Raw genomic sequence first — 20,467 nt, 5'->3', positions numbered from 1 at the left:
GCGTCCGACTACAGCCAGGTCACGATCTTGCGGTCTGTGAGTTCGAGCCCCGCATCAGGCTCTGGGCTGATGGCTCGGAGCCTGGAGCCTGCTTCCGGTTCTGTGTCTCCCTCTCTCTCTGCCCCTCCCCCGTTCATGCTCTGTTTCTCTCTGTCCCAAAAAAAAATAAATAAAAAACGTTGAAAAAAAAATTAAAAAAAAAAAAAGAACTGGCAGTAAATAAAAGAACGTGTAAAGCATGGAGGGAATGGACAAAGTAAAGTAGGAATAACCAAAATGCATTTTCACAGGCTATTACAATCACCAAAGGGAACATATGCATAAGTCATATAAAACAGTGAGGGTCTCTTGGAAACAGGACAAGATTTTTTAAAAAAATCAAAATGACAGAATTTTAAAGATCTTGTACCCATTAAACAGTCAGTATTAAAGAAACAATAGTATTGTTGAAATAAGTGTTTAAGATCAAAGGGTAACATGCATTTGGATATAGAATTCCCATAAGATTTGTTTAAAAAAAGGAAAAAAGCAACCCCAGTCTTTGTTTAAATGCTGCTGCCTGCCAAAGGATTTGGGTTATTAAATCTTTTTTTTTTTTTTTTTTTTTTTGAGAGAGAGAAAGAGAGCATTAGCAGGGGAGGGACAGAGAAAGAGGGGGGTCACAGGATCTGAAGCAGGCTCCAGGCTCTGAGCTATCAGCACTGAGCCCCACACAGGCTTGAACTCACTGAGAGTGAGATAAGGACTTGAGCAGAAGTTGGATGCATAACCGACTGAGCCATCTAGACGCCCCGGTTTCTACTTTTTTCTCAGGTTGAGGAAACAGGGACTGAGAAAAAATTATTTGGATGTGGGTATCTGGAAGATCTATGTGATTTCTAGTGTGTATTAACCAGTTGTACCTTAATGTTGGAAGGACCTGGGTTAAGGAAAGCCGGTAAAATCAGAGAACGGGGTCTTCTGTAAATCGTCTAGTTTACTTTGTCAAAAAACTTGTATATGCAGAAGTTTACCAATTTTCCGGAATTACAAGAGAATAAAAATACACATAACGTTCACCAACTTGGAATCCTACACCTATCTTCGTTTTCTCTTTTTGTCCGGTTAGCTTTGCACACCTCTGCCAGCTCTTGGCTTTCCTGAGCAGTGTTTACGCGGAAGGGGCTGGGGACTCTAGTGCCAGGGTTCCGGCCGGGCCCCTAAACCCAAGAGCCCCCCAACCCAGGTTCCGCCGACTGGAGCTTGGCGCGGAAAGCAGAGCGGGCTCCGGAGGCGTGGGAACCGGAGCCGTGCGCTCCTCCTACCTGGCTGGGCGGAGCCGGCCGGCCCGGAAAGTGAGGGCCGCCGGTCCCCGGCGCTCAGTTGCGGGCGGGCGGGGCTGCGCGGTGCGCGGAGTTCGGGGGCGCACTTAACACTGCTCCTGGGCCGGTAGGGGCAGCGCGTGGGACCAGCGTCGAAGCGCGCCGCCCCCAGCCCGCCCAGGAGCCTCGCCCCGTCCGGACATTCCTGCAAGTGGCCGAACCAGCCGGACGAGCCCGACTCTCCGCGGTTCCCGGCGGCAGCAGGTGGCCCCGGAGTTCCTGCCGTCACCTCAGCCCCGGCGGGCAGCGCGCCCCGTCGCGCCCCGGAGCTGTCTGGGCTGTCCCCGCCAGGCGGGATGGAAGCGGACGGGGACCAGGAGGAGCTGGCCCGCTTGCGCTCCGTCTTCGCTGCCTGCGACGCGAACCGCTCGGGGCGCCTAGAGCGCGAGGAGTTCGGCGCGCTGTGCGCGGAGCTGCGCGTGCGGCCGGCAGACGCCGAGGCCGTGTTCCAGCGTCTAGACGCCGACCGGGACGGCGCCATCACCTTCCAGGAATTCGCGCGCGGCTTCCGCGGGGCCCGCCGCGGGGGGCGGCACCGGCGCTGGGGGCCTCGGGAGCCCGCGTCCACCGCGGGCCAGGTGGAGCCCGACCGCGAGGACGGCGAGGAGGACGAGGGCGACGAGGACGCTGCGGAGACGCTGGCAGCACCCTGGGGTCGCGCGAGCCCGGTCCAGGCTTGGCAGGACTTCCAGGCGCGACTCGGGGAAGAGGCCAAGTTCATCCCCAGGTGCGTGTGTGGGTTGGAGGGCCGGAGGTGAGGATGGTGTTTCCTGTATTCCGGGTCCACGGACTCTAACTTTTTCAAGTCGAGACCCCCTAGAGTTGAAGAACGGGAGTGCGTTCAGAGTTCGGGTTTGGGGAGAAAGTTTTGCTTGCTCATTTCTGAGCCCTGCAAAAGGCACTTTGTTAATTACCTGGGTCACAGTGAATTCCGCAGGGTCCAGAGTTTCTTCCCAGGCAAGGGTTTGGGAGCGCTCCCTACATTTAATCGCGCTTTTTACCGAGGACTCCAGGCTGCACCCCGGAGCGTCGCTGCGATCGGCATACTCTGCAAGTAGTTTTTGTATTTGTTGTTTTCTTACAACTACATAGAAGATCAAACATGTTGGGCATTTATATTCCTGGATTCGCATATTCATTGATGCGTACTATGTTCTAGGCATTTTACAGAGTTCGTTCATTTAATTGTTGCAACAACCCTGGGAAGTGGGTTTTCTTATTTCTGATTGTTGGGGAAACTTAAAGACTCAGAAATGTAGACCTGTAAGATATTAAGGGACTTGACTAGTTAATAAAAGAGCAGGGATTTGATCCCAGATATTGTTGAACTGAAAAACTGGTTTTATACAATGGAATCAAATGATAAAATCATACAATTAATTCTCTACTCCTATGGCTCCGACAGAAATAATATCAAGTTACTAACTTCTTAGGGGTTAAGGGAATGCCTGCAGGGGCAGGGCAGGGAAAGAAAGATACTCAGGTTTTATGCAAGAGTAATTTTTGCATGTGTCCCTGCTTTCCTGCCATGGTATGTCTTGAGCTGCCAGTTTCACTTCTTCCTCTGGCACTACAAACACGTGAATGCTGTAAAAAGTGTATTTCTGCTCTCTGTTTGGATTTTTGGTTGAAAGCTTATGGAGCTCTGTCATTATTAATAACTGAAAGGTGTCATTCTGGCTGACAATTCACATATCTTAGACTTAAGACTCAGAGAAGCAAGTAGCCCTGGGAGGGGACAGTGGTCTGGCTCACTCATTCACAGCGTGGACCTGCAGACCTGGAGACCTGGGTTCCGCTTCCTCCTTTGCCCAGCTCCTCCCTCCAGTTTGGAAAGTGAGGCATGGAGAGTGACTCAGTGCAGTATGAGACAGATGTGTAGAGAAAGTGGGTGTGATACCCATTTTTCTGTTATTTACAAATGAGTTAAAATGCAATGGCTCTACCAGGAAAGTAGAAAAATGTCAACATTGCTATAAACAGTATTCTTTGCGTTATCTCTTATCTGTAACTTGGTTTAGGTCTGCCTAATGAAAAGTAACAATTTTAGGAATAAGGAAAGGAGAACCCATGCCATGCTTTATATCCACACGCGGATCTACTTTTCACAGTTGTGAACTCTCAGCAGTAAATATATGACACTTAACCATTAAGTGATTTAGATTGATCTTCTTAGAGTCAGTATACAAACCAGGATTTAATATTGGTGATATTGTTATTATCATTTCCAAACTCTTCAAAGGTTATTAAATTTTATGGGCACCAGTGTCACCAGTAGACTTGTTTTAAGCCCCACCCCCTTCTGATTGGAGATTAACAAGTACAATATTTGTCTTCCTGTACTTGTTCAAGTGGAAAAGAACTAAACTGAGCTGCTGCATCTGATTGTTACCATGGCAGCCATTAACTGTTTTTGGTAAATTGAATTGCTTCCATTCCACTTTCCTCATACAGCTGTTCACCTTCCGTTCCTCTCATCCAAATGTGATAACACTCTTTTGTTATTGATAATGCCATCAGCATTATTTCAGCCAAATTAATTCTGCAAACATTATTGAGTGCTTATTTTGTGCCAGGCACTGTTTTAGGTACTGTTCTAGGTCCCTGGGGACAAAGAGAAGTATGGAATGTAGTTCATGACTTCAGGAAATTTATAGTGCAGGTGAAACATTTCTCAAAAATTCATGAAATAACATTTAAAGGTGAGAGGGTTTTTTTTTGCAAGAAATTCCATACATAGAGGACAGTCCAACGGACTACTGTAACCGGGAACTTTCTTTGAAGCCTTGAGTTTTTATATTTAAAAAAGGTCATGGGGGTGCCTGAGTGGTGCCTGGGTGGTCAGAGCATCTGACTCTTGATTTTGGCTCAGGTCATGGTCCCAGGATCATGGGATCAAGCCCGTCATTGGGCTCTGCACTGAGTGTGGAGCTTGCTTAAGATTGTTTCTGTCTCTCCCCCTCTCTGTCCCTGTCCCCAGTTAGTGGCTGCACGTGCTTTCTCTTTCTCTCTCAAAAATAAAGAAACAATAAAAAAGGTCATGTATTTGTTCATTTTTCCCCATAATACATTAGGGCTTATTTTAATATAAAATACTATATTTTCCTCCAGTGGGAACATTGTTTCTGTAGGAGGATGTGCCATTTTGCCTGGTGGCTTTATCCCATGCTTATCCAAGGGGTTTTCATGCCTAGTTTGAGAAGAACACATATAGATGTAAGAATGTTGGGCTCCTTTAAAGGCACAAGGTGGTAGTGTTGACAGAGTTTCCCATTTGTAAGACCATTCAAGCTCCTGGTGTAAAATATTAAGCAAGTTTGGGTTAAACTCCCCAGTTGTCAGTAATTGTGATCTTAGAGAAGAAATAATGTTGCACTGTCTGAAAGGATGAAAATGGTCTCTGGGATGTGTGTCAGCACACTCACAAATTGGTTTTTACTTAGCAGATTAAAGGGGACTGTCCAGAGTAGTCAAGTGACCTGTTAACCTGAACTGGGCAGGTGTAAATGGTCTTCAGGGTCAGGATGGCCATCACCACTTCCTAGAGAACTGGAATTAGGTCAGCCAGCAGGTGAAACCAGAATGGGCATGGCCATGTGGTTATATAAGAGAATTCAGGAAGGGAAGATTGTACAGGGCCAAGAAAACTCCACGAAGCGGGAAGAGAAGGTTGGATGAGAGATAGAGAACAGGCTTGTAATAACCTAGCCTGGCCAATTTCTTGTGCCAGGTGTGTTATGAAAGAGAGTTTTGTACCTAGTACGTAATAAATGTGCTCACTAAATGTTTGCAAAAACGAATGGAATAAACCTCTGTTCTTTGATTCCTTGGTTCATATATTGAGAATGCAGTTAGTTCATGTTATGTGCACTTTCTTCATTTGTTTTGTTGATTCCTTCCTTTTTTTTTTTTTTAATACTCTGGTGTGAGCTGTTTATGGTGTTCTAAGATCAGCAAAGAAAGAGAGAAATAGGGTGTGTGTGTGTGTGTGTGTGTGTGTGTGTGTGTGTGTGTGTGTGTGTCTACATGCATGTGCCTGTGGGTGCATTGAGCATTTGACCAGGGGTGGGGGGATGGCAGAACTCTTTCCTCTAGTTGGAGCTGAAGCTTTTCAGAGCTTCCTTAACTCCATTTGCTGCGAATTGTGTTGTGATTTGATTTCACTTTGATAAATCAGTTTTGAGCCCCATGTTTTCACAAACAGAAACATGAGGATCCAGCTGCCACCAGAACCACAATGGATTTGTGCATGGGCACAGGTACTACAATGGCCAGATTAGGGACAGACCCAAGGTGGTGCTTGTAAGGTAACAGGTGTTAGTGTGATTGGTGACCCACTAGGCAGGACAAGGATGCCATTTGTTCAGGCACCCAAATCAGTCCTGTGTGGTTTCTTATGGTTTGTGACCTTTGTACACACACGGTGTTGAAGGGGAGACTTTTATATTGACAATTTAGAAAGAATAAATTTAATTGAGAAGAACTGAAACTACCGACCTGTGAGTTGTGTATGGGGTGTCAAAAACAGTGTACTTTAGCATCTCCATATAACTGTAGGGATGATTGTGGAAATCGAGAGAAAGATCCATGGCTGAACACCAATCCCATTTAAGCAGGACATTTTTTTAAATTTTTTTTTTTTTTCAACGTTTATTTATTTTTGGGACAGAGAGAGACAGAGCATGAACGGGGGAGGGGCAGAGAAAGAGGGAGACACAGAATCGGAAACAGGCTCCAGGCTCTGAGCCATCAGCCCAGAGCCCGACGCGGGGCTCGAACTCGTGGACCGCGAGATCGTGACCTGGCTGAAGTCGGACGCTTAACCGACTGCGCCACCCAGGCGCCCCTAAGCAGGACATTTTTAAAACATGTAGCTACAAGTAGGCTGAAGTATAGTTTCCCTACTGCTCAGGGTTTCTTTTACATTTCCCCTTCTTGGGTTCCACGTTAGCCCTTTCCAGTCTGGTTGCATTTATTTATGTATATATATATATATATATATATATTTATATTTATTTTTTTATTTATTTTTTTTTTTTTTTTTTTTGAGAGAGAGAGAGCACGCACGCACAGCTGGGGAGGGGCCGAGAGAGGGAGATACAGAACCTGAGGCAGGCTCCAGGCTCTAAGCTGTCAGCACAGAGCCTGATACAGGGCTCAAACTCATAAACAGTGAGATCATGACCTGAGCTGAAGTTAGATGCCTAATGGACTGAGCCACCCAGGCTCTCCGTGGTTGTCTTCTTTTAAAATAGCATGGTTGTTTCATGCAGCCCCTTCCTTTCCATGGTCTGGTACAAGATCACAAGATGGGGAGGCAGAAGAGAGATAAAGGCAGAGAAAGAAAAACTCAGCAAGAGGGCTGGAGACTTGGAGCAAGAGAGGGTACAGGTGAGGGGAGAGGAAAGAGATCAATAGATAGATGGACAGATTGGATAGTGCCTCAGTTTCCCCTCTCTTTCCACTGAAGAGGCCATGAGCCACCTTGAGACGGGAGAGGCAAATCAGCTTTGCTCAATCTAATTTTAGCTCTTGAGTGTCTCCAAAATGTGGGTATCTTGGTGCTTTGGACTGTGTGTTTGTAGATAAGTATATGTTTTCTACTCATGTGGCCAGGAATATATCTGGTGCTCATCCGGGGAGATAAAGATTTGTTCTAGCCTTGAGACATGACAGTGGGTTGGATCCCAGTCCTGGAAAAGGATTAAGGGTGATTTTGCCTGTGTCTGATACTTACTTCTGGGGCTGGCTTTGGGATCTATCAGTGTAGTAGCCACAGGCTTTCCAGAATTCTCTGCCTTTTCTGGGTTCAGAAGTGGGGTGTTTATATGTATATTTATTTTCTAACTGTTGCTGGTCTTTTGCTTTTTGTTTTCTCCTCTTTAGTACATCTTCTGTTGTAATTCACTGTGTCATTTCCCTGCTGCTGAGCGGGAGAAATGTGTCTGTTAAGAAAACCGCAGCTCAGCCTCGAACCTTCCGAGACTTGCTCCTGGGCTTTGTAGGGGTCTGCCGGTGGCTTGGCTTTTATGGACTCTACTTGATGATGGTCCCTTCTGGTTTTGATAGTTGAATTTCATCTCAAGGTGATAATTTCATTTAGGTCTCCTGGCCCCAGAAATGTATTCTGGCCTTCCTGTCCTTGGAAGACTATCTGTTCTGGCCATGTGGTTAGTGGCCTGCTCAGATTGTTGAGATCTCACTGATTGTTCAGGTCTTTATTCTCAGGTTTTGATAAGAGATGATTTATCCCGCCCTTATGAGGTGGACATAAAGAAAAAGGCTTAAAATGGGGTGTCCTTGGGAAGACTGCACTCCAAGAACCATAGACTGTTCTCTTAGCTTGTCTTTTAACCTGAAATTTTGATTTACTCCTCTCCCAAATCACTGTTCAGATTCAGGGTCATACTACTCCTATCACTGTACATATAGATATCTTTACCTGTTTCTGGGGGCATCTGGGTGGCTCAGTCAGTTAAGTGTCCGACTTTGGCTTAGGTCATGATCTCACGGTTTGTGAGTTGGAGCCCTGCATCGGGCTCTGCTGTTCATGTGGAGCCCACTTCACATCCTCTGTCACCTCCACTTTGCCCCTCCCCTGCATGCACTTTCTCTCTCTCTCTCTCTCTCTCTCTCTCTCTCTCTCTCTTTCTCTCTCAAAAATAAAGAAAAAAGAAAAAAAAAATCTTTACCTGTTTCTTCATTTCCACCCGGGTTACACAATTATTTCATTTGAAAAATGGAAGTAGCACCATTGCACTGATCTGCCTCGAATGGAGGTTTGGAGGCTGACAGCAGAAATGGGACCCTGTAGGTGATGGGAGAGATCGGAGTGCCATGGGCGTTCAAATGCCTGGGTTTTTTCCTCCTAAGATGGTGTATGCAGTACACGTTCTTGGTTCATGTGTAACTTGTTAAAGCTGAGGCAGCTCCTGACTGCAGTGTGTAGTTGGAAGGAAGAAGCAGGAAGAGATTCTTTATCGTGGGCATTCAGGCTGCTTCTGTTTGATGACATTAGTCTTCTATCAGGTTGTAAAATGTAAAGTAAACACTGCTTTCTACAGGGAAGTTGTAACGGGGGAATATATGTATGACACATGATTTTCTTGGAGTTAGTTCCTCAAAAAAATTCCATTGCTTCAACTTGTAAATATCCAGGATTTTCCAAATTATAATTGCTTTTGTCAGAGCAGTTATAAAAGGAGAATAGTGAATTGTGACCTTTAAGGACTTAGTTTGTATGTCTTATAAAAAGATAGACAGATGCAGTAACTCAAACATGTTTCTGTAATTCTTTCTCTCATTCACTCAGTGTGCCTGCCAGTGTCCTAGGCACACTAGAGAGACTTTGTAGACTTGACCCTGACCTTCAAAGAGCTTATTGTCCCACCTTAAATACATAGGAGTTTCTGATACCTGAAGGACCTGGGATGAGGTATAATCTGAAAAAATACCTCTTGGCACATACCCTATGCTGTGGACGTTTCATGTCAAGAGTGTTTCTGAAATCAGACCCTTTGAGGTCTTTCCATGTGTACCTGGGAGTCTTAGAATCCTAAATGTTTTTGTTTTCATTTTGATGAAATATAACACAAACTGATTTGCACACGTTTGGAATCACCTGGATGACTCCTACGTCAGAGATTTGGCCGCTCTGTTTCAAAGCCTGCCTTTGTGGTTAAGATTGTGTGGCATCCCCAGCACTGCATTCATAGGCAGAACAGTGCATGGTGATATGTTCATGTCAAGTGGCTGACAACACAAAGCAAAACTATGCCTGACATTGAATTTACCAGGGTACCTTCTCAGGTAGGAAACAAAGGATGCGCACACTAGAAATGGTAGCTTTCCCAACTCTGTGCTTTGACCTTCAGAGTATGAAAAATTGGAATTTCCACTTCAAATCTGAATTTTTCACCATCTTTTATAAGCTGGCATCACTCACAGCACTGAGCCTACATCCAGCATGACAGTTCACTCATGAACTGTCCAAACTGTTGGATTGTCTGTGGTCTCTGTAGAAAGTGATGGGAGAGTGGGGTTTTGGTTGTGTCAATGTGCTCCAAAGAGCCACGTGCAAGCTGTGCTACCATATTGATGTTGGCTACGGTGATTTAGTTTCAGACGGAAGTGTATCCCCTGTCAGGTTAGATGAATGTTGCTAATTCTGACTTCATTGATTTTGTAAATGCATGTTGGTCTTCTAAGTGTTTTGGAGCTATAAGTATAGGAAGTTTATATATGGTTCATGTTTGTTCCTGGTTAAGCAACATGGTAAAAACAATATTTATGTCAACCCTGGAACTCATAGGAGATATTTTTAAGTAAGGTCTGCATGTTAATCAAGTGTGAGATACACTGTTCTAAAAAAGACTTGAAATTCTCAAGAACAATGTAGGATTGGAAATGTTAGTTTATTTATCATTGCTTATCAATCTTGTCTATCTCTCTTTTTTAAATTTTTTAAATGTTTATTTTTGAGAGAGAGAGAGAGAGAGAGAGAGAGAGAGAGACTGCAAGTGGGGGAGGGGCAGAGAGAGAGGGAGACACAGAATCCGAAGCAGGCTCCAGGCTCTGAGCTGTCAGCAAAGAGCCTGACGTGGGGCTTGAACTCACAAACTGTGAGATCATGACCTGAGCCTGTCAGATGCTTAACCGACTAAGCCACCCAGGCACCCCAGTCTTGTCCATCTTCTAACTTGAGGGCATAATACTGTTGAAGAAGTTCATCTTGAATGGTTCCCAATCTTGTCATTTAATCCAACAGAAGAAACTTACCTTTTTCTTTGTCCATCCTTCCTCCCTCTCTTCCTCCCTTCCTTCTCCTTCCTTCCTTCCACCCATCCTTCCTTCCTTCCTATAACATGTTTTGATATCCACATGTGCCTGGGACTGGGCTAGATACTGGGTGTTTTAAAATAGTACCCTGTCAGGGGCGCCTGGGTGGCTCAGTCGGTTGGGCGTCCAACTTCGGCTCAGGTCATGATCTCACGGTCCGTGGGTTCGAGCCCCGCGTCAGGCTCTGTGCGGACAGCTCAGAGCCTGCAGCCTGGTTCCGATTCTGTGTCTCCCTCTCTCTCTGCCCCTCCCCTGCTCAAGCTCTGTCTCTGTCTCTCTCAAAAATAAATAAACATTAAAAAAATTTTTTTAAATAGTATCCTGTTAGAAATCAGAGTTTCTTGGCCAGTTTGTCTCTATCCAGAGGTGATAGCATCAGTGAGGTTATAGAATGGGAAGAATCATGGGTGGATGGTCTGAGTTCAGCTCTTACTGGTGGTCAGAAATCAAACAGGTAAACTAAAATTCAGAGTTTCTTCCTGTCTTCGATACAGAAGTCGTATCCTTCTAGCTCCTATGATGGTGTTACAGTTCCATTGAGGGACTCTAGGCACCTGTCAGATGACCTCCAGGTTCCCTTCTCTTACCATCCTGTGGGTCGTGACTGATGTCATGGAGGTGGGGGTCACAAACTCAGGGGTCTGGGGCCAGATGATTAACACTGAGCTGGTGGAGAAGAGTCCGGGCCCAAAACCAGCCTCTCTGAACTGTCATGCTGGATGTAGGCTCAGTGCTGTGAGTGATGCCAGCTTATAAAAGATGGTGAAAAATTCAGATTTGAAGTGGAAATTCCAATTTTTCAGACTCTGAAGGTCAAAGCATAGAGTCGGGAAAGCTACCATTTCTAGTTTGCACATCCTTTGTTTCCTACCTGAGAAGGTACCCTGGTAAATTCAAGTGTCAGGCATAGTTTTGCTTTGAGGATCCATGTTGATGTGAGCATGTGATTGCACGGTACCCTAAATTAGGACTTGGGCTGCTGCTTCCACTTCCCAAGTTTGTGGGTAGTATTTTTTGACCCAAAGATAGTCTCTCTCTACCACTGTTTTTTTTTCTCCTGGATATTGTTGTACTTTTCGGAGTCACCTTGTTCAGGCTTAACAGATGTTGCTTGTACGATATTTTCTGCCTCCAGGTTTTGCTGCCCTGATAGGTGCGTCCTTGGGGGAGGAGGGCTGAGTTCTGAATGCATTGGGATGTCCAGAACCCCTTTTACCCTAATGTCTTTCTCTTCATTTGAAGCTAGAACAACATTTAAGGCATGTCACAGTTTTTAAGCATATCATAATTTTTAAGACTTGTAACAAAGTCAATCAGAATGGAATGACTTCTGATTAAAAATAAAGGAATTTGGGTATAAGAGGTACTGCAGTGGTATTATCTTTTACTGTTGGAATACTTTGTCCTTCAGACAAAATTTTTCACAGATGAAAAGATGCTCAACGTCACTAATCATCAGGGAAATGCAAATCAAAACCACAATGCGATACCGTCTCACAGCTATTAGGATGGCTATTATCAAAAAACCAGAAAGTAACAAATCCTAGTGAGGATGTGGAGAAATGGAACTCTGGTACACTGTTGGTGGGAATATAAAATGGTGTAGCCACTATGGAAAATAACATGGAGGTTTCTCAAAAAATTAAAAATAGAACTACCATATGGGGTGCCTGGTTGGCCCAGTTAGTTAAATGTCCAACTCTTGATTTCCGCTCAGGTCATGATCTCATGGTTACGAGATCAAGCCCCATGTTGGGCTCTGCGCTGACAGGACTGGGATTCTCTCTCTTTCTTTTTCTTTTTCTTTGTCTCTCTTTCTCTCCCCCTTTCTGTCCCTCCCCAACACGCATGCACACTCATCTTCTCTCTCAAAATAAATAAATAAACTTAAAAAAAAAACCCAGAACTATCATATGATCCAGCTTCTGGGTATGTATACACTTCTGGGTATGTACAGAAGAGAATTGATTAAAATGAAGATCTTAAAGAGATATCTGCACTCTCATGATCATTGTAGCATTATTCACAATAGCCAAGAGGTGGAAATAATCTAAGTGTCCACTGACAGACGAATGGATGAAGAATATGTATATAATACAATGGAATATCATTTAGCTTTAAAAAAATAAGGAATTCCCACAATGTGGGACACCATACATGAACCTTGAGGAATTACACTAAGTAAAACAAGCTAGTCACAGCAGGACAAAGACTGCATGATTCCACTTTTATCTTAAGTATCTTAAGTAGACTCCTGGAAGGAGAAAGTAGAATGGTGGTTGTAGGGGCGGGGGGGGGGGGGGGGGCGACAATGGAGAGTTCCTGTTTGATGGTATAGCCTGTCAGTCATTCAAGATGAAATCATTCTGGAGATTTGCTCTACAATAATGTGCAGTACAGGACTGTCCACTTAAAATTTTGTTAAGAAGGTAGATTTCATGTATGTTTCTTATCATGATAAAAAAAGTTAAATATGAATTTTTTTCAGACAGATAAGAAATTTGAAGAGTTATCAAAGCTCTGTGCCTTGATTTCTGTTTGTGTCATTTGTTTCTGAGCCATCCCAAATACAGGGTCTGTGAAGCTTTGCCCCTTGAATGTACTCATACTGGCTGTTTTTAGGCAAGCAGGCAGAAACACTTGAGGTAACGACACATTCTAAGAGCACTCTCACCACACACATACACCAAGGGCAGTCGCTATTCAATTTCAATTTTTTTTTAAATAGTTTTGGGACATTTTATGAGAATGTTCAACCACGATACCCCATTGTGATTATTTACAATTATAAAATTATGGAGCATGTTCAGATGGCCATTTTGTCATAATATTTTTGACCAGGAATATTTTTTAAATGTCTGGATATAAAGCAAACATGTGCAAATGAGTTATTCATTTTGAAATCCGAATGTAGTGGTGAGAGTATCACCTGCTGGCAGAGGTGAAAGGGCTCACGGGAGCTAGTGGCACATCCACTGACTTGTGGCTCATCTACGGGGCATGGCAGCTGTGCCATTTCATCTTTGACGTGACACGATCACTTCGTAATTCTTACTTCCGTAGAACAGAGTTATAGTCTGCTCTGGGCTGGGGTGGAAGAATTCTGGGAGAGTCCATCGACATTTGCTTAGAAAATCCATGTTTTAGGATGTTCATATGTCATGCTTTCTGACTGAAATGCTATAAACCAGTGTTTGTGATGCAAAATATTTTTTCTTTTCCTCCTTGGGGATCCATGGCGCAGCATGTACTTCACAGTCTGGCAGAAATGGTTAGCTTGGGGATGTTAATGAATGAATTACAGTACCGGCATTCTGCTCTACCATGGTGTATGCATTCCAGAAAGACATAATATTCTGCAAACACATAGGACATATGAAGAAGGATACGATAGGGCCAACCACTCAATATTGTACACCTTTGTAACCAGAACACTGGAAAAAAAACCCAGTAACAACTCTAATAAGATACCAGCACAATAAAAAAAAAAGCCATGTTAGATTAAAAAAATTTTTTTAATGTTTATTTATTTTTGAGAGAGAGATAGAGAGACAGAGTGTGAGCAGGGGAGGGGCAGAGAGAGAGGGAGACACAGAATCTGAAGCAGGCTCCCGGCTCCTAGCTGTCAACACAGAGCCCAATGTGGGGCTTGAACTCATGAACCATGAGATCATGACCTGAGCCGAAGTCAGACGCTTAACTGACTGAGCCACCCAGGAGCCTCAGTCATGTTAGAGACATAGACATGGAAATACAACAGCCCAGGAATACCTGCACATGTTTTAAAAAACAAAAATATAGGATATTACAGTTTAATTTTTTTTTTGAAGATTAAGGTAGCTCGATGGAGGAGGTATATAGGTTGTGGCTGCTGAGTTATAGGGACAAGGACAAAATGCACAAAGCTCTGAGAGAACCAGGACAAAGCATGTGGACCATCTGTGCCAAGAGGAAGGCCCCCGGCCGAGTGGGCATTGTGTCGGCCCTGTATTTACCTCAGCTGCCGCTGCAGCTTGGGGAATGGACTTGCATTTGGTGGCTGTTACTTGGGGGCACAGAGCCTTAATATGCTGGGAAACACAGCTTCCACTTCAGCATCACTCACCTGTTGACCTAGGAAACAAGCTGGTTGATGCTATAGGAACACACATTGTGGTGGAGCAGTCCTGGTCTTCAGTACAAATTCATGAGGGGGCAGGGCCAGGCACAAAGCCAGCGCTGAGTGGGAGGTTGGTTCTGTGTGTACAGATTCAGAGGCTTTGTACTGGTCTAAGGGGATAATGCATTGCCTTGCTGCTAATAGATTATAGTGAATAAGCTGTCTTTAGGCCAATAAAAATCCATCAGTCCCCAAAAGTCTGCAGCTTTTTCAGACAGGTTATTACAATCCTAATGAGCCCTGTGACAATTAAAATGTTATGATATAGCTGAGCATTTGGAGCCCTTAAAAAGTGACCTACTCCATCGAATGACACTTAAAGTTCGTATTTGCCAACTGAAAAATAATTCAGTTCTTATTGAATTCAATTTATTCAACTGAGTAAGTTGAATAATCTTATTCAGCTCTTTTAGGCAGTGCTAGCTTGTATATGCTGTGAAGCTGGTATATGTTTGTTTATGTGTGATTAGCCCCAAAGTGCAATGATGTAAACTACCATATTATTTAGGGTTCCCTAGAGAAACAGAAACTATAAAGTGTGTGTGTGTGTGTGTGTGTGTGTGTGTATAAGAGAGAGAAAGGAATTTATTTTAAGGAATTGGTTCTTAGATTGTGTAGGCTGGCAAGTCCAGAGTCTGCGGAGGTAGACCAGGAGGCTGGAGACCCCGGGAAGAGTCATTGCAGGCAGAGGGATGGGCAGAATGCCTTCCTCCTCCAGGGAGGTCAGTCTTTTATCTTAAGGTCTTCAGCTAATCGGATGAGGCCTGCCTGCATCATGGAGGGGAATGTGCTTTACTCAGAGCCTACTGATTTAAATGTTAGTGTCATTTACAAAATGCCTTCACAGCAACATCCAGACGTGTATGACCAAGTGTTTGAGTACAGTAGCCTCACCAAGTTGACACATAAAATTAACCACAGCCAGTAAGAAACTTTTTCAGATGTTCCCAGTTTCTGAGATTCCCGATGTCTTGGGAATCAGTTTTGAAAAGATCAGAGACCATTTTAAAAATGCTTCTAGGTTATAAAATATATACCAGAAAACTTGTGGATATTTACTTGAATCTGGAAAAAAAACCCGGTACGTATGTTATATTCCTCCCGCGCCCCTTCCAAATGCCTAAACAGTCCAAAACAACATTCCAAATTTCTGTGGCAGCTTTCTGTGGTTCCTGTTATTTTTCTATCTGCCAAGAAAAGGCTTGCCCTGCATGTGTTTATGGCTCTGAGATGCCCCCTGGGGGGAAATGGGCTTCCTCTGTACCACTCCATCCTTACCCTGCAGTCCCACTCTTCATCACAGTATCCGTGAGTCTGAACCAAGCACCTGACAGAAGAGGCATTTCGGATTGAAGCAGCCTTGGCCGCATCAAGCCACGCCAGCATTCCACACTGTTGCCCTTTCCCGGGCAAACCATCTGCTTGCTTGCTTATGTCTTCCTTCTCCTCCTTCGCTTTCTTTCCCTCCTTCCCTTTCTTTCCCTCCTTCCCTCTTGCAGATGCTGTGGAAAAGTCATTATGCCACGAAGTCCAAAGATAATGAGAAACATTATGAAGTTCCTTAGAGTAGGGAAGGTTCTTCCTCTACTGTCCCCAACTACTAGTTTTAGTCCCTGAATTGGTAGCTCCTAACAAGGATGCAATTTGAGAGGCATAGGGAATCCCAGAAGTGTTCCACCAGATAAAAGTCCTAAAATTCAGCCATAAGAAAGCTGCTAGTCGCATGCTCATTTTTCAGTTCCCAGGAGCTCAACAGACACTGCTTTCGTTATTATTTTTTTTTACTTTTTTAAAGTTTATTTATTTTGAGAGAGAGAGAATATCCCGAGCAGGCTGCTGGCATGGAGCCTGATTCGGGGCTTGAACCCACAAATTGTGAGATTGTGCCCTGAGCCGAAAATCAAGAGTCCGTCGCTTAACCATCTCAGCCACCCAGGCACCCCAGCAGACGCTTCTTTTAAATCACACCTTTTCTCAGGCACTGCTACTCAGCAGTGCAGACCAGCAGCACTGGCAGCACCTGGTAGTGGTTCTAGAACCGCAGACTCTGAAGCCCCACCATGAACCTGCTGAAGCACTTGCATTTTAAGAGGGTCCCTGGGTGATTTGTGCACATTTTAAACTCTGTTAGGGAGGAGCACCTGGGTGGCTCAGTCCGTTAAGCGTCCGACTTGGGCTCAGGTCATGATCTCACAGTTCGTGAGTTCTGGACCCGAGATAGGTTCTGTGCTGACAGCTCAGAGCCTGGAGCCTACATCGGATTCTGTGTGTACCTCTCTCTTTCTGCTCCTCCCCCACTCGTCCGCTCCCCTCTCCCTTCTCTCTCTCTCCAAAATAAATAAACATTTAAAAATTGTTTTAACTCTGCCAGTAAAATGAAAAATGAGAGTATGGGATTTAGCCACTTTTGCTTGGGAGTTGCCTATAAAGGGAGAAGACCGAGAAAGAGAATGTTGAACTTAGGTAGAAAATATGAACTTGACGTATGCCAGAATTATGCCTTGGGTTGCCCTGGTTGTCTGAAATCTGAATTGTGAAGTGTTCCTGACAGAATTTACCATGAAGATAAGTAATTGATACTTCACTGAATATATTGTGTATTTTGTGAATGTATTCTTCAAAGACGTACGCATACAGAACAGTTCACAGAGCTTAATCTTCCTTGATCTTCCCAGATGGAATGCTCACGTAATCGGCATCCAGATCAAGAACCTGAACATTTTACCAATTTTTTCAAAGTCCCCAGTGCTCCCTTTCAATCCCTGTTGTCCTCAGCCCCAGAACAGTCATTATCCTTTGCCTTTTTTTTTTTTTTAACATCTATTTATTTTTGAGAGACAGAGAGAGACAGAGCACAAGTGGGGGAGGGGCAGAGAGAGAAAGAGACACAGAATCTGAAGCAGGCTCCAGGCTCTGAGCTGTCAGCACAGAGCCCGACATGGGGCTCGAACCCCAAACCGTAAAATCATGACCTGAGCTGAAGTCGGACGCCCAACTGGCTGAGCCACCCAGGCGCCCCTGCCAGGGTTTTTTTGTTTTTTGGTTTTTGTTTTAATTTACATACAGGGCCCCAAACAGCGTATCTTCCTTCCTGTGCTCCACATTGTGTTCATGAGCTTGGAGTTGTACATCTGTCATTTCCATTGCTATAGAGTATCCCTGTGTGTAGAGTATCCCATAAATAAATGGATTTACTTATCCATTTGGGAAATTTCTGCTTTGTGGCTGTTACTGTACAATGAGCAGTCTGTCACATGTCTTTGGTAAACACATGGACACATACAATGCATTGCTGTTAATAACTGCAAAATGGTTTAAGATTTCCTTGCTAACTCAGGGACATCATCATGAAGTCTGGTTTCATCCTGGGCTGTAGTATAGTGATATCCCCAGGATTTGTGGAGATGGTAGTTCAGCGTGGCTTTCTGAGTTCCTATATACATTTTCTCTTCTAGCTGTCAGGCTACCCGGTGACACTTCATGATTGTCAGTTCTTCCTTCCTTCCTGGGTACCTCCATCTGCTGAAGATTCACAAAGCAAATGATTAGAATTGTGTTTTCAAACCTCTCTGAATGCAGGTTATTCCTGTACTGAGCAGGGGTGTCGTAGAGGCTGTTTTTTATTCTTTCTTGGCTTTCAACCTTCTTTGGATTCTTCTTGGTGCCAGATCCCTGAATTTTAGGTGGCTGGAGTGCTGTTGTCATTTTGAAATTATTATTATTATTATTATTATTATTATTATTATTATTATTTGCAGTCTTAATTTTTATTCCAGTTAGCTCCTTTTCCCATGTTCATTTTGAAAGTTCTGCAAAGTAGACCTGATAGTTCTAAAGTATCTTTGTAGAAATGATGATACTTGGATAAGCACGAACATTCAATTTTATTATTATGAATACATGCGAGAAATAGGTGTCTAGTCAAGAGTAGGAGTGGGCATATGCTTGGATGAGCCCATGGGAGTCTGGCCAGGTGTGGGTGCTTTCACCTGTGTCATGGGCCTCCAGGCCAATAGCTGGTCACTGAAATTATCTTTCATGCTCTTTTTTTTTTTTGAAGTTTATTTATTTATTTTGAGAGAGAGAGAGGCTGAGAGGGGAGAGAGAAAATCCCAAGCAGGCTCCGTGCTGTTAGCAGAGAGCCAGGTGTAGGGCTTGATCTTAAGAACTGTGAAATCATGATCTGATCCAAAATCAAGAGTCGGACGCTCAACTGACTGAGCCACCCAGTCACCCCTTTAATGCTCTTTTTTATGAGTCTTGGGGAAATGCTACAAAAACTATCCATGGAGGTAAACACCTACTACAGCTTTGTGCATTCTCCTTATCCACTCATATGAATTTTTATAATAATTTTATTGCTTATGTCATTTTATTAAGCCCCTTCTTTAGTACTTGGATTGAAAGCAACCATTCAACATCTATTTCCATTTTATTTAGTAGCGTTTGGGCCAATTGTATTGCCCAGAGGGGATGTTTTCCACGCACATGAGAGCAGAGGGCAGCTCATACCACAGGGAACCAGAACTACAAACCAGGGAAGAGTAAAGGTTTGGGATGAAAAATATAAACTGAGATAAATGTAAATACACAGCTCACTGAGATTGCCTTCTTTTTTTTAAATCTGATGAACCAGTGAGTTAAGATGATGACTCAATTAAGAGACCAGTTGTTCTTTTCTTGGCTCTCCTGAGGGGCTGAGGTCAGATTCCCTCAGTAGATAGTGTTTGCAAATCTGAAGGTTGTTTGCTAGTGGGCTGCAGCTCTGGAAACTCCTAAGTGGATTTGTTTTCAGGACAACTGATCCTGGTATAATGTGAAAAAGTCAGATTTTGATAGGATTTTTGGCTGCTTTCTTTTTTTTTTTTTTTTTAAATCACATTCCAGAAAATCACCCTTTGGGTGTTGAGAAAATCAAATGAAAAAGTAATTAAACTTTCCTGCAGGATGCTTGGAAAGCATTGAAATGGACAGTTGATGAGCAGTGGAGTGTATCTCGGGAAGCTTCTCCCTTGTGGAAAACATGCCCCAGGCACCACTGAATGAGACCAGCGGTCTCTCAAAAGGTCTTAGCTGTTGAAATGTCAGATTAATGGTATCAGCAGCATTTTACTTTAAAAGGGAAATGTGTTCAAAAACATTATGAGGAAACCTCTACAGCGAATTTAACTTTAGTTTAATATTTTGGATCCACCTCTTTGTGTAAAACAGAGAGACTGGAAAGCCATTATTGATTTATCTTTATGTTTGATGGTTAGGTAAGAAGGTATATAGGTAAAAATCAATGATACTTTAAAAGCAGTAGATTAAAAAATTCTTTGCTATGCTTTTCATACAGTAACTAAACAAACATTGCCATGTATACAAATAGTTTTAAGGTGGTTCAAGGATGCCATAGAAAAAACTTTCTTATTTAATTACATGATCTTTCAGAGAAAACTGTAGTAACCCTCGAGAGAGGTTTTTAAGAAGGCCAGAGTGGCTTGTATATGATGTACAACAAAATTTCTTGCCCATATCATCCATACACCGGCATAAGGTCAAGATTTAACTGTTCAAGAAAATGTGACTATAGCTTTGGCACCAGTTATCTTTCCATGATGTCAATAATAATTTAGCATTATATGAATAATCAGTAGTAGGTTTTTAACATATACTAAATACAAATTCAAGAAATATGTTTGCTGCTGAGTGAACAGGTAGGATGCACTTATATTCCAGAATATGCTAATTTTAGGAGAGAAAAAATGTGCTCTTTAGTGGTACTCATGATTCTGAAACTAAAATGTACATGTTCGTTTGTTACAAATGCATCCTTGTTTATTAATGAGAAAATATAGTCAGGATTCACAACATTAGTTCAGCCATTCGGCTGGAGTTCTGATTTCAGCAACCTCAGAACACAGAAAGGCAGATCTGAGGTGGATGGACAACGAAGGCACCTGTGCCTATTAGAGATATTAGTGAAAAACCTCTGCAGGACAGACGGTTTCTGGAGTAGACAATTTTGGACTCTTTCCTAGTATTATATGGTAAATATTGGGCACATCCCCTGTTAGAAACAATGCAAAATGAGAAAAGGGAAAAATAAATGAAGGGCAGCAGTGGG

At 43.4% G+C, this 20,467-nt stretch overlaps 1 protein-coding gene across 1 annotated transcript in view; it reads left to right on the top strand.

Moving 5' to 3' along the window:
• The first annotated feature begins 1,657 nt into the window (after window positions 1-1,657).
• Window positions 1,658-20,467, top strand: part of RASEF (RAS and EF-hand domain containing) — a 76,925-nt gene continuing 58,115 nt past the window's right edge. Inside the window, exon 1 of the mRNA XM_030294113.1 lies at window positions 1,658-2,088. Coding sequence (XP_030149973.1) covers window positions 1,658-2,088 — 431 coding nt within the window. The remainder of the gene's footprint in view (window positions 2,089-20,467) is intronic.

Source organism: Lynx canadensis, chromosome D4 (genome assembly GCF_007474595.2).
Source record: "Lynx canadensis isolate LIC74 chromosome D4, mLynCan4.pri.v2, whole genome shotgun sequence".
Classification (NCBI taxonomy): domain Eukaryota; kingdom Metazoa; phylum Chordata; class Mammalia; order Carnivora; family Felidae; genus Lynx; species Lynx canadensis.
This window is presented reverse-complemented; position numbering and strand designations above follow the sequence as displayed.